The sequence below is a fragment of the Microplitis demolitor genome, chromosome 10, assembly GCF_026212275.2.
Source record: "Microplitis demolitor isolate Queensland-Clemson2020A chromosome 10, iyMicDemo2.1a, whole genome shotgun sequence".
NCBI lineage: Eukaryota > Metazoa > Arthropoda > Insecta > Hymenoptera > Braconidae > Microplitis > Microplitis demolitor.
Genome location: NC_068554.1, coordinates 7,649,169 through 7,661,921, shown reverse-complemented (window position 1 = coordinate 7,661,921; position 12,753 = coordinate 7,649,169). Strand labels below are relative to the sequence as shown.

At 33.7% G+C, this 12,753-nt stretch overlaps 1 protein-coding gene across 1 annotated transcript; it reads left to right on the top strand.

Moving 5' to 3' along the window:
• The first annotated feature begins 2,335 nt into the window (after positions 1 to 2,335).
• LOC103570585 (ATP synthase subunit s, mitochondrial) lies at positions 2,336 to 4,647 on the top strand. The gene is made up of 4 exons (XM_008548374.2): positions 2,336 to 2,624; positions 2,771 to 3,006; positions 3,382 to 3,544; positions 4,434 to 4,647. Exons 1-4 carry the CDS (start codon positions 2,539 to 2,541, stop codon positions 4,540 to 4,542), a joined length of 594 nt encoding a protein of 197 aa, XP_008546596.2. The 5' UTR covers positions 2,336 to 2,538; the 3' UTR covers positions 4,543 to 4,647.
• Positions 4,648 to 12,753: the final 8,106 nt, after the last annotated feature.

Sequence of the window (12,753 nt, the reverse complement as noted above, 5' to 3'; positions counted from 1 at the left end):
GCTTGGTGTCGACGTGGCAGCCTTGCTGCATATAACGAATTTTCCCATTTGCTTAAATGCGCGCCAACAGGTAGCAGTTGATAGCAAACTCTCTCATTGGCTGACCAATATAAAACGAATTATGTGATTGGCCAGCTTGTAGCGGGTTCTCAGGACTCTTGAAACGGTCCTGAGCTAGAAATTGTATGTGCCGGGCCCAACTAGCGAGTGACCCGGCACTATTCTGACCTTCAGTCAGTAGCGAGCTCGGCAACTCCCGAACCGAGCGGAAATGCACGAAGCTTGATTCAAATTAATCAAGCTCGTGACCGAACAAACGTTATATTTCAAAAACAAAGGCATACAAAACTATTTTCAAGCTCGAAGAGCTCAAAAATGTATTCTCAACAATTATTTTGAGCCCAAGGAGCTCGAAAGCAGCGGGAAGTTTTGGGGCTGGCCCGCAGGGTCAACTGACAGACCGATTTTTTTCTAAGAATCTAAACGGTGGATTATATTCAAAAGTTGAGAATACATAGATAAAGTATTTATTTATCTATATTCTAAGTTTCAAATCTTAAAGTTGGAAAATTCTTTTTACATTAGAACTCGAACTTCCTTAAGGCTAGACCGTGCTAACCGAATTTTCGAATTTGACTTATCTTTTAAGTTATCAATCAATTGTTATTATAGCAATTTTGATAGCTTCCGAAAAAATGGGTAAGACAAACTTTTTCGGAAGATTTTCATCATTCAAGTGACGTAATTATTCAAAACGCAATAAAAAAAGTAGAATTCAAAAATTCGGTTAGTACTGTCCACCCTTAAACATGATATTTTTTTTTTTTTTTTATTGAAAAAATAAATTAAAAAAATGTACAATATAGGCCTTAGAGATTCCAATCTAGCCAAAAACATAATAAAATTTTGGAGTATTAAAGTAACGACATCTAATGTATGTAACGAAATTGAAAACCTGTTTATTACTATGGGTATTAAAAATTGCTGGAAAATTGCCCTGATAGCCAAGTTGACGAGAAACTGGAGCCAAACTTACAGCTGCAACTAGACGCCAAGTTGGCTGCAAAAGCTGGTACTTCCAAAGTTGATAGACACTTTCTGAGAAAGTTGGTGGCAAAAGTTGGAAATCCAATAAGTTGACAGTCACTTTCTGAGAAAGTTGATGGCAAAAGTTGGTAATCTATAAGTTGACGGAAAGTTGTTTTCAATTTTCTCAGAAACCTGCTTTCATATTGCGGCTCTTCCCTGTCGTCAACTTTCTCAGAAAGTTGGCGGGGTAACTTGTAGCCAAAATTTGCAAAATCCAGAGTTGTCGACAATTTGTCGTCAAGTTACCGTGATAGCCACCCTAACCATAAGTTAACTACCAGCTACTGCCGTAATCTAAAGGTAACTTAAAAGATAGTGTTGGAGAGCAAGCAATTACCTTTAAGTTGACAGTAAATTGTCTGTAATTTGAATTTAAATTTGACCACAAGTGTTACTGTCAGATAATGACGTTAAGTTGATTGAAAGTTTCACTTCAAATTGACGGCAAGTTTTTCTGTCAAGTTACATTCAAGCTACTGCCGTATTCTGAAGCCAATTTAAAGGAAAGTATTATTAAGCCAGGCTTGCCAGAAATTTTCTCGTTAAGTTAGCCGAAAATATTTCACGACAGAACTTGTAGAGCAAGGTCTGGCTATCAGGGTAGTCGCAAGCTAATGAATACTTTTTGACGCGCAAATAGCGCTATCAGGGCACACTTCAAATATAATTGCTCAGCAAGTTCTACAGTGAAACATTTTTGGCTAATTCAACGACAAGTTTCTGGTAAGCTTTGGCTGGACAATACTTGCGTGCATATTGATGCAAATCAATTGCCGTCATGTGAAAGTAATTTGACAGAAAAACTTACCGTCAGATTGAAGTGAAACTTTCAATCAACTTAACGTTATTGGCTGACAGTAACATTTGTAGTCAAATTGAATTCGAGTTACAAACAATTTACTGTCAAATTAAAAGTAACTGCTGATAAATTGACATAAAATTTGCGTGTAAATTAAAGACAATTTTTTTCTAGTTAACTTTTGGAGTAAATTTGCATTCTAATTCGGGCAGTAAATTTACTTCAAATTCAATAGCAAGTTGCATACAAATTGTCGTAAAAATTGGAAAAGTCCGAAGTGAACGGAAATTTGACGAAACATTCAACGAAACTTTTGTACAGTAAACTTTTGCTCAAGCAAACTGTGCTACTACGGTGCTTACTCTCCCACACTTTCCTTTAAATTGGCTTCCGAATATGACCGTAGCTTGAAGTTAACTTACGGTTAAAATGGCTATCAGGGTAACTATCGCTCTGAAATGCTACAGAATATTATCATTCTATCCACTATCTGTTCTTTGTAGCCTTTTAAAAAATTATTCATTTTGTTACGGTACAGATTTACTTACCTTCTCAATAAATAGGCGTCGAATTTCGAGTTGTGTACAGCTATTCACTTATTGTACTATAATAATTTTTTTAATTACAACAGTGAATTAATAAAAAAAAAAATGATTCTAAATTCAAATTCATTCCATAAAATAAATTTACTACCAAAACGTTTTTTTTTTCGATGGTTAATTCCTGTTTTCAATAAGTAATTGATTTATTATATAAAACCGAATTAAAATTAACGCATAAATTATTTAAATAAATATTTGTAAAAACAGTAAAATAAAATTACTGCTCAAAATATTATTTAAATTTTTCATGTATTTATCTGTAAATAAATATTTTTCTTAGTGTATCAAAAAAAAAAATAGATGAATTGGGCTCTGACTTAGCATGCGCTGAGTGGCTGGTAAGAAATGGCGCTGCTGTAAAATGGAAAAAAATTTATAATAATACTGATCAAATTGACAACAATTACTCAAATAATTATGACAAATTACCATCGACATCTAGTGGAATGAAATATGTTATCTATGGTGTTGATGCAACTGATTCAGCAATAAGTCATGAGGGATTTCCTCATTTTGGTATATAATACTATTGATTAATTATTTAAAAAAAAAAAAGAAAACAGTAAAAAAATTATCCGATATTATTCTATCTTCATACCTTATATTTTTATTTTAATATATCTAATGATTACTAGTGATCACGCATGTTATCTATACATCAAAACATATTTTGAAAATGAATGAAAAATCGAGAAAAGTGTTTTATTTTTCTACCTTGGAATAATGCATTTTAAAAATATTCTCAATGAAGTACATTTATTAAAAAAAAAAAAATGTTTCTTTGATTACATTCATACATTATTTACTTTTTACTTTCATTACGACTACTAAAAAATTTATTTGTATAATTGACATTCTAATGATAATTGATAATTATTATATTTTTTTCAGATGGTTGTAAATATATAGCTGAAATGAAATTAATTAATTGTCTTTATGTTGGTAACCAAGCATTGAACTATTTAAATTTATTAAAAGATTCATTAGAATATTTAGAAATTAAAAATTGTGTCTTGATAACTGATGAAGGACTTGGCCATTTAACTCAATTAACGTAAATAATCATCAAATCTTTATTTTGTTGTGAAAATGAAACCCATGTAGGGTTTTTTTCAAGTTACTGCCTTCCAACAATCGTTCAAAAAGTTTTTAATTTTTTTGCTCTCGGATTCTTCATGAGTATATACTTATATATACTTATGTATTAGACTGGGCAAAAAAAATCGAGTATTTTTTTTAAAGTATGTCGAAAACATTATTTGGGATGACAAAAAATAATTATTGTGAAAATTTGAGCCCTTAATATTAATAGTAAGAGATTTATCATCGCAATTTTTTATATTTTTTACTGAGCGGGTCTCTGTCTCATAACTCCGAAGCCATCGAGATAAACGAAATTGACTTGAATGCATTGCTTGAAGGAAATTAAATACTCTACAAAATAGTTTTGATAGAAGTTTTTCGTCAGATGAACCATTTCCTTATAATCATGCCTTGAACAGTATCCGGAAAAAAGCCAATGAATGTCCTTAAAGAAAATTAAATACTCTGCAAAAAGAAGTCTCTTAACAATTTTGGCTAAATTCACTCCTACAAAAGTCATTCAAGGTTGAAGTTAAAGTTAAAACGACTTCAATATACTTATTTTTACAATTTTTATTCATTTCTGCCGCATTATAAGTTGAAATTTTTAATATACTTTTTAAAAAATCTACCTTTCATTCTAGCTATTAGATAGTGTTATTTATCAGATAATATAAGAACATTGACCCTCTAGAATCTTATGTGATTATATGTTATTATATATTGTCTTGTATGTTCATATATTGCTTAATATAATCATATATAATTTTATCATATTGTTTATGATCATATTTTTTTCCGGGTTGAGATAATTAAATTATAGGTTATTAGTTGTGATTAATTCATAATTTTTGTTTCAGAAATTTAAAAACTTTAGAGCTTGAAAATCTACCAGCAATTAAAAATAAAAATTTAATGAAGAAAACACTCAATAATGAATTAAAAAATTGTGCAATTATTTATAAATGATAATAAATATTTTTTTATTTCAATTCCCTTTTTAATTATTGAAATTATTAATGAAACATTAGTTTTGATTTTAATTTTTAACACATTCGCGCCTTGATTAAGCAAGGTGTATGTTTAACTGTTAAATTATACTCACTCGAAATATTTTACATTTTTATAAAATATCCCAATAAACACAGCTGCGTAACAGAGGCGTAACATTTATAGAACCAAAAACATTAGGTTACGTAAAACGTACGTATCATGTGAGTCACATATGTATATGGTTGCATGCAGTCATATAGAAAAGTGCACGATCGATTTTTTTCATCTTAGATACCATCTATAGCCATATTCGCTCCGTGCGCAACAACAGGGCTTATAGTCTAGTCAAAAAGTTGAAAAAACACGAAAAATAGATATAAAAATATGAGCGATAGCTTATTTGATTAAGAATGACATCTATAGAAAAATGTATGTCGAGGGTTCATTAGCATATAGAAAATTGTAATTGTTATTAACAAATTAAGAAAACAAAAAAATCGCATTTAGTTTTTCGTTAATAACTTAAAATCTATTAATTTTTTTTGAAATTTTGCAAAAACTTCCTTCAAAAGGAGGAAATTTCCAATAAAAAAGTCCTTACTCCCCGAATTCTACCTCTATTATTTATCGTTTTAATTTAACGCCGAAAATAGGGCTTTGCGCGGCCATTACCGTATGGGCGCACTGCCGCTAGAGACAGGGTACCACATAAAATAATTTTTTTATAGTAAAAATTATAAAGCGGCTGATGCAGCCGTTCGGCACGCGCGTGGCTCGGGCGATCACCGAAGTTATGCATCGAGCATGATCACTAGTTGGCTGGGTGACCGTTTAGCCACACGTCGGGTTCGAACGTAGGTCTCTGATCATTAGGCGCGGGATGAAGATCCAGTGATCGGTAAAATGGGAATTTTATCGATCACTGGAGCTTCACCCAAATCGAAACTGCACTGGCTACGTGTTCTCTATGGTTTTCCTAGCCAATGCACCTCCATTGCACAAGGAAGGTAGTAGGACATCACCGTAATTATCTAGTACAGTATATAAGCACAAGTCGAGCCACAGCCGCACAATGAAAAGCAGGAAAAAGTAAAACAGTTGCGATATAAAGGCAAAAAGTGTAAAAGGCCGTAATTGCGGCTATACAGTATACACTAGTAAACAATTAAAATTAAAAATTAGTATCAATTATAAATTTAAAAATTTTAATAAATTATGGTATTATCTAGACACTTGAAAGAATAAATCCCCGTTTTAGCCTTTCTTATAAATGTACTGAACAAGATCACGCGATAGAAGTTTATTCCGGAAGTACATAAGTTATCCGGAATTAAAACTATTTTTTTAATTCTATCCAAACTTTCAAGACTATCAAATTATTGGAAGAAATAGTCAAAACATAAAGTTTAAGGTCAAAAATTGAAACCTACTAAGCAAGTTTTAAGATATTTTTTACGGAAATTGTCTATGAGTATTAGTTTTAAAGTTTTATCAATTTTAACAGTAAATAAAAACTGATTTTTTGCGAAAAATCGTAAAAATTTCAATAGTAGTTACGCCCAGAAGCACAATAACTACTAAGGAGTCTAAAACATCTGAAAAATCTTCGACCTAGAGGAAGCAACCCCGTAACTACTGAAAACGAGCTAAGCATTGTGAGTGATAGAAGTCTGAGCATCTATAACAAAGCCGCAGAAGCTTCTAACACTCCAGATCACAGAAGGGAGACGGATCAATCGCTAAATACACAAAATAGAGGGCATGAACAGGTACGAGAAAGAATGAGACGTTCTTATGAAAAAAAACCCACTAGCAATTCCTTGGTGGTCCTGATTCACCGTGATATAGGGTGAATTACGGTGAATCACGGTAAATTACGCTAATAGGGTGAAATTACGGTGATTCACCGTGAATGTGTGCGTTATATCACGGTGAGCTTTCACGGTGATTCGGGGTAAAATCACGATGTTTTACGTCTATTCACGGTGAATCATGATGATATTCTATAATCGAACTATGGAGATTTACCGTGATTCACGGTGAATTTTTGTAAAATTCTGCTGCCCCATCGAGGTTTCATAATGTATTGCCTTTTTTTTTATACAATAACTGATTTTCGCGGAATCAACGTGACCTACGAAATCGCGGTAAGATCTCGCGTCGATTCACTGTGATTCACCGCAACATCATGGCGAACTCTCACGGTAAATCACCGTGATCCACCGTAATACACAGTGATTCAGGACCGCCAGGGAAATCCGTCGCACAGAAGAAGGTTTGGGACAATCAATATCAACGGACAAGTTGATAGACCAGGTAAGCTCAGGTCTGATGAACTAGAAAGTGAGAAAAAGATCAGACAGTCAAGGAGAAACAACATCGTAGTCAGTGGTCAACTAGACGAAGGCTGGAAGAATCCAACCTCATCCAACAGAGCTCAAGAGAATTCTTGGCACTCTTGAGAACTCTGTAACCGTGCGTTCTGATTTTTCGACTTGAAAATCGAGCGCAAAATCTAACTGATTCTACGGCCATCTATTAGAACAATTCTATGTTAATTAATACTCCTCAGTCATTCGGGGCTATGTCAGAGGCCCTCTAGATCGAATTCTATTCGAACTCTAGACGACAGTGGGGTAGTTCCACCCCTCGAAAATTAACATACAAAAGGGCCAGATACACTTGCTCGAGGACTTAGGCCCTGGCCAACACCTAGAGTGGACTGAGGACGCTTAGCGAGGTCTTTACTCTAGCATCAGGACTCATTACAATTTATTTGAGTCGGTCTAACGATAAGTTCGTAATATTTAGTCATTTAGTCCAGCACTCAGTTCTATTTCGGTCAGTCTGATACCTGAATACAGTCGAGTCTCGTTATGAACCCGCATAAAGGGGTGTAGGAGAATATAATTCTAAGAATGTGTACCCCCACTCTGTCAGCGCAGGTGACAGTCGTGAGTTGAACTTCCTCTACTTTTTAAGCGTGTGAGTGTGTACGTGATTGTTTCCAGTATCTCGTTATGAGTCCGTTTGACTTGAGTGTTATGTTTCTTATATGTAAATAGGACTAATATGATAAATAAACTCTTAATTTCTTTTCATGATTATACGGACTCATATCGAGACTCTGAAATTAATTTTTTTTTCACGTTGTGGAGGGGGAAGGTCTTCCGTGGAAATCCTGGTTCACGGACTCATAACGAGCGGACTCATAACGAGACTCGACTGTAATTTTATTTATTGAGACTTTTCTTTTTATATTAAACTAAATTATTAATTTTATTATAAGTGATATTTGCTTTATTCGGATTAATTAAATAAGGAGATTTTGCGACTCCTTCGTCTGGTTAAAGAAAAACCAAATTTGATTATTAAGTGAGTGTGGTGGTTTGGTGTACAACGTCTGCCCGTGAGGATTTCACGAAGAGAATCGACATCGAATCCAAGGAGCCCGTGAGGATTCACTGAAAAGGATCGACATCGAGTTCAAGGAACCTGTGATGAACCAGAGACCAGTATCACCAGTAAGCTCACGTACAACCAGATAAGTTTCGACAAATTATTCACAAACCTTTTCTCTCTCTCTTCAGCGTACCGTAATTTTTATTACAAATTTTACTTTCCATATCCAGTAATTCTCACGCATTTAAATAATCAATTAATTTTATCCTGGACGCTAAATCTTAATTAATAAAGTATAAAATAAAACTAATACAAGGGGAAATTATTGTGTAAATAAAATTCGGATTTGGTTAAATAAAATTAATAATTGAGTCTCTTTGATCAAATTTTCTTATTACCAGCGTCACTTAGAATAAGTTATATTTCAGCCGCGTGTCCGGTCAGAACGAGTCTACCTATTCCTGAGATCTATTTTCCCGTTTTCCGAACCAGCAACAGAAAATCTAACTTTATATTTACAATAAATAACTAATAATTTATCAAATTTGAATTTATTTGGGAAAATTTAGTTAACTGTGGTTCGTGGTTATTGGACACGCAATAGCCAGGGCCCACCGTTATAACTCCAAAGCTGCTGGAAAAGACAGTATAGTTGCAAAATTTATCAAGAACATACCACGAGAAAGACAACCAGAGCTCCTAAACATAATAAATCAAATATGGTTAACAGGTGACATACAGGAAGGCGGGAACACAGCAGTCATTATCCCAATATATAAAACAGGAGACGCTAATAACCCAGTAAATTACAGGCATATCTCTACTAGACGCTGGATATAAGATTCTTACGATCATGATAGGAAAAAGACTCAGTGCTTGGTTAGAAAATGAAGAAAGGATGAGAGAAAGCCAAGCAGGGTACAGAAGGAATAGAGGCACTAGAGATCATGTCTTTATACTTAACTCACTAATACATAACTAGATAAAAAAGAAAAGTGGTAAGCTATATGTGTGCTTTGTAGACTACAAAAATGCCTTTGACAGTGTAAACAGGAAGACCTTGATGGAAAAGATATATAAACTTGGAATATCAAGAGGGATGTACCAGATAATCGGTAAAATCTACAATAATACACTAACCCAGGTACGAGTAGGTACAAAGCTCACGGAGAAGTTTGAATCTACAAGTGGAGCGCGACAAGGATGTACTCTTAGCGCCATTCTTTACAATGTGTACACCGATGACGTCGACGAAATCCAGGGTAGGCATAATATTGATGACACCATCATGGGGAAGAGAAGGTTCCATGTGATTAAGTACGCAGATGATATGGAAATAGTTTCTGATACACCAGAAGGTCTCCAAAAAATGTTAAACACATTAGAAACATAAACTTTAAAGAATGACCTGGTGGTAAATAAGAAGAAGACAGTGATGATGATAGTTAAGAAAGGGCGCCGAGATAATGAGACCATGAAGTGGACCTATGGAACTTGTGTATTAGATACAGTAAGTGAGTTCAAATACCTAGGGTATTGGTTTACCTGCGGAGGAAGTTTCAAGAAACATACCAGGTAGCTAACAGACAAAACCCAAAAAGCCTTAAACACAACCTGGGGTATAGTCAAGAGGTCTAAACGATTAACACTAATAGAGCACTTCTATCTCTATAACTCACTGTCGAATGCAGGTGCTATGTATGGTGTGGAAATCTGGGGGTAGGCTCCTAATGATATATACAGGAGACTATGCTAAAGCTCACAGGCAGGCTCTGAGGGCTGCTAAAAACAAACCGGAATACTTGTGGAGCACAGAAGCCTCTTTGAGCTCGAAAATTTGTTAGGTCAGTAAAACATACTTTCACTGAAAAATTATAATTTTTGTCCGACGATATCTTTGGATGGAATGAACCGATTTAAACGTTTTTGGTAGCAATCGAAAGAGCTCAACAAGACTTAAAACTGATTACATTTCAAGGCGAATCGGGCAAGTAGTTAATAAGTTATACGTAAAAAAGAAAACAAAAAAAAATTTGAATTCTTATTCTTCGTATAAGTCGTAAACTACATGACCGGCCTACCCCAAAATCTAATCAATTCTAAGTTTTAGTGAGCCGTTTCGATTGTCACCAAGTACGTTCAAATCGATTGATTCGTTCCAAAGATATCGTCGGACAAAAAAAGTTTGCACACACACACACACACACACACACACACACACACACACACACACACACACACACACACACACACACACACACACACACACAGAGGGACGGGCGGACGGACGTCTATCCGGAAATAGTCAGAATAGCTTCTTAGGGTCTCAAAACGTCGACATCTGATGAAAACTCGATTTTCGAGATCGAGACCAAAACCAAAAACTTCCTTTTTTTTTTTAAATTTTCAATTTTCTTAGCGGAACGTTAAAATAAATATTTTTGAAAAAATTTTATTTTTGAAATATTTCCAAACGTGCCGTACTGATTATGCTTAATTTCTCAAAAATTGATGGAATTAATGAGCCGCTTTAAACACCACTTCAAAAAACCAAATCGGTTCATCCGTTCAAAAAGTTACAGAATATTTACCTTAATGCGTTCGTGCATACGTACGTACATACACACATACATACATACACTCGAACATCATCTTGAAAGTAGTCGAAATAGCTTCCTAGAGTCCCAAAACGTCAAGATCTGTTAGAAATTCGAATTTCGAAAATCAGACCGAAACCAATAACTTCTTTTTTTTGGACAATTTTCAATTTTCTTAGCGGGAAGTTAAAAAGCAAATTATATCTGAATAAATTTGCTAACTCTGAGCTTTACATTGCTTTTCTTCAGAAATTTTCTCAAGCCCGTGTGGACCTAAAAAACAAAACAAAAAAATTTAGAAAATTTTTGTCTTAAGCTACTTCCTATGATTACGCAAAAACCGTAGCTCAAAAAAATTTTTACTATGTCTCTAACACTGATTAAACAAAACGATTTGTGACGATTAAAACTGTTTTAATCGTTTTAAATCGTCAATTGATGATTAAAAACGATAAAATTTTTCAAATGAAGATTAAAGACGATTCATAACGATTTGAAATTTTAATCGTCATTAATCGTTTTTAATCGTAAAATAATAAATCGTTTTTTGATATTTTGGGATGATTAAATCTGAAAATTCATGACGATTAATAATGATTTAATTTTTAATCGCTTTTAATCGTCACAAATTGTTTTGTTTAATCAGGGAAATATCGAGCCAAACCTTTTCAAAATTTAATTGTAAACTTTTTTATAAATTTTTTTTCTCACCCTGTTTAGAAAATCTCATAGAATCAAATAGATTCTCATAAATTCCCTTAGAGATTTGATAAGAATGAATGAGTTCTTATATATTATATACAATTTCCATACACAGAAAAAAAAAATCTTGACTCGAGAAAATTTTTCTTCAACCAAGAAATTTTTCAGCGGGTGGAATGAAAACTGGAAATTTCTTGAACGAAGTAAAATAATTTCTTGAATTTTAAATCTTGAATTAAGAAAAAAAATTCTTAAGCCAATACATATTTCATACTTGGTCCAATAATAGAATTACTTGTTTTAAAAACTTGCTTTTCTTATTATAATAAATATTTTTCTTAACCTAAGTATGTTACTTACTTAAACCAAGAAATAAAAATATTTAGTTCAAGAAAGTTATACACTTAATTAAAGAACTATGATGTTTTGAAACAATAAACGGTACGAACTCGATCTAAAAATAAAGGGAGTTGGTTTAAAAAATTTAAACTCTTGGTTTGAGTATTGTGTACTTTCTTCGACCAATCACACGAAATCTCAAACCAAGATTACTAGAGTCTCAAGCCAAGAAAGTTTCTCTTGGATTCACTCGTAGGTGCTTCCTCCTTCGCACCCCAAGGAATGAATACTCCCCACTCTCTCTCTTTCTCATACTAGCACAGCAAATGGATTTTGAGTCCACATTTTTATTTTAAATAAATTAAAAATTAAATAGCTAAATTACATTATTATAATAAATTAATTAATTAATGTAATTAAACAATATCGAATAATTTCTCAATTTTTTTTGTAATTAATTTTTTTTTTTTAAACTTTTTTATTTTAATATTGAAATTCATTTATGAACGATTCATACGATCCGTTCAGTATTTCGGTAAAATGTCGGAACTAACATTTTTCTACATTATTGGCGATAATATTTGTAATATTAATTCTGTGTTTAGGATTTAAAAATGTGACTGACCATAAGGCCAGTGTGGCTCAGTATATGTGGGCAAAGTAAACGTAACCTGTCAAAGGCTGAGATGGCTTAGTTGGTAAAGCTCTCGCGTGACACTGAATCGATCTGGGTTCGATTCCGTCGTGAAGCGATAATTGTTTTTTCTCAAGTTGGTTTAAGTATTTAACTCATTGCGAAACTTGCCTATCCCTTATAAATGCTTCTGATTGTAACGTTTCAACTTAACTTACTGATAAACTTAAAATACACCCTTAATCCTAGTTATGGATCGGCTCGTCGGATGCCAGGCTTCTAGGATAGGATAAGGATGGTGACGTTACTAGTTATGATTAAAATTGACCAGAAGACCTTTTGTTCATTGAGATATGAATATATATGCGTGGTACCGTCCGTTCCTTCGTAGCACCGTCTATAGATACTTTTATGTTGCAGCAACCTCCACTGAAGAATATCTTTCAGACCGTAGCCCCGGGAATGTAGTGAGTGTGCAATATCGCAACCACCTCGCTGCTCTTTGATTCTTCT

Coding starts and splice junctions, on each gene's coding strand:
- LOC103570585 (XM_008548374.2), top strand. CDS start 2,539: ATGATTCTAAATTCAAATTCATTCCATAAAATAAATTTACTACCAAAA. Junction 3,007..3,381: donor TGAGGGATTTCCTCATTTTG/GTATATAATACT, acceptor TATTTTTTTCAG/ATGGTTGTAAATATATAGCT. Junction 3,545..4,433: donor GGCCATTTAACTCAATTAAC/GTAAATAATCAT, acceptor TTTTTGTTTCAG/AAATTTAAAAACTTTAGAGC.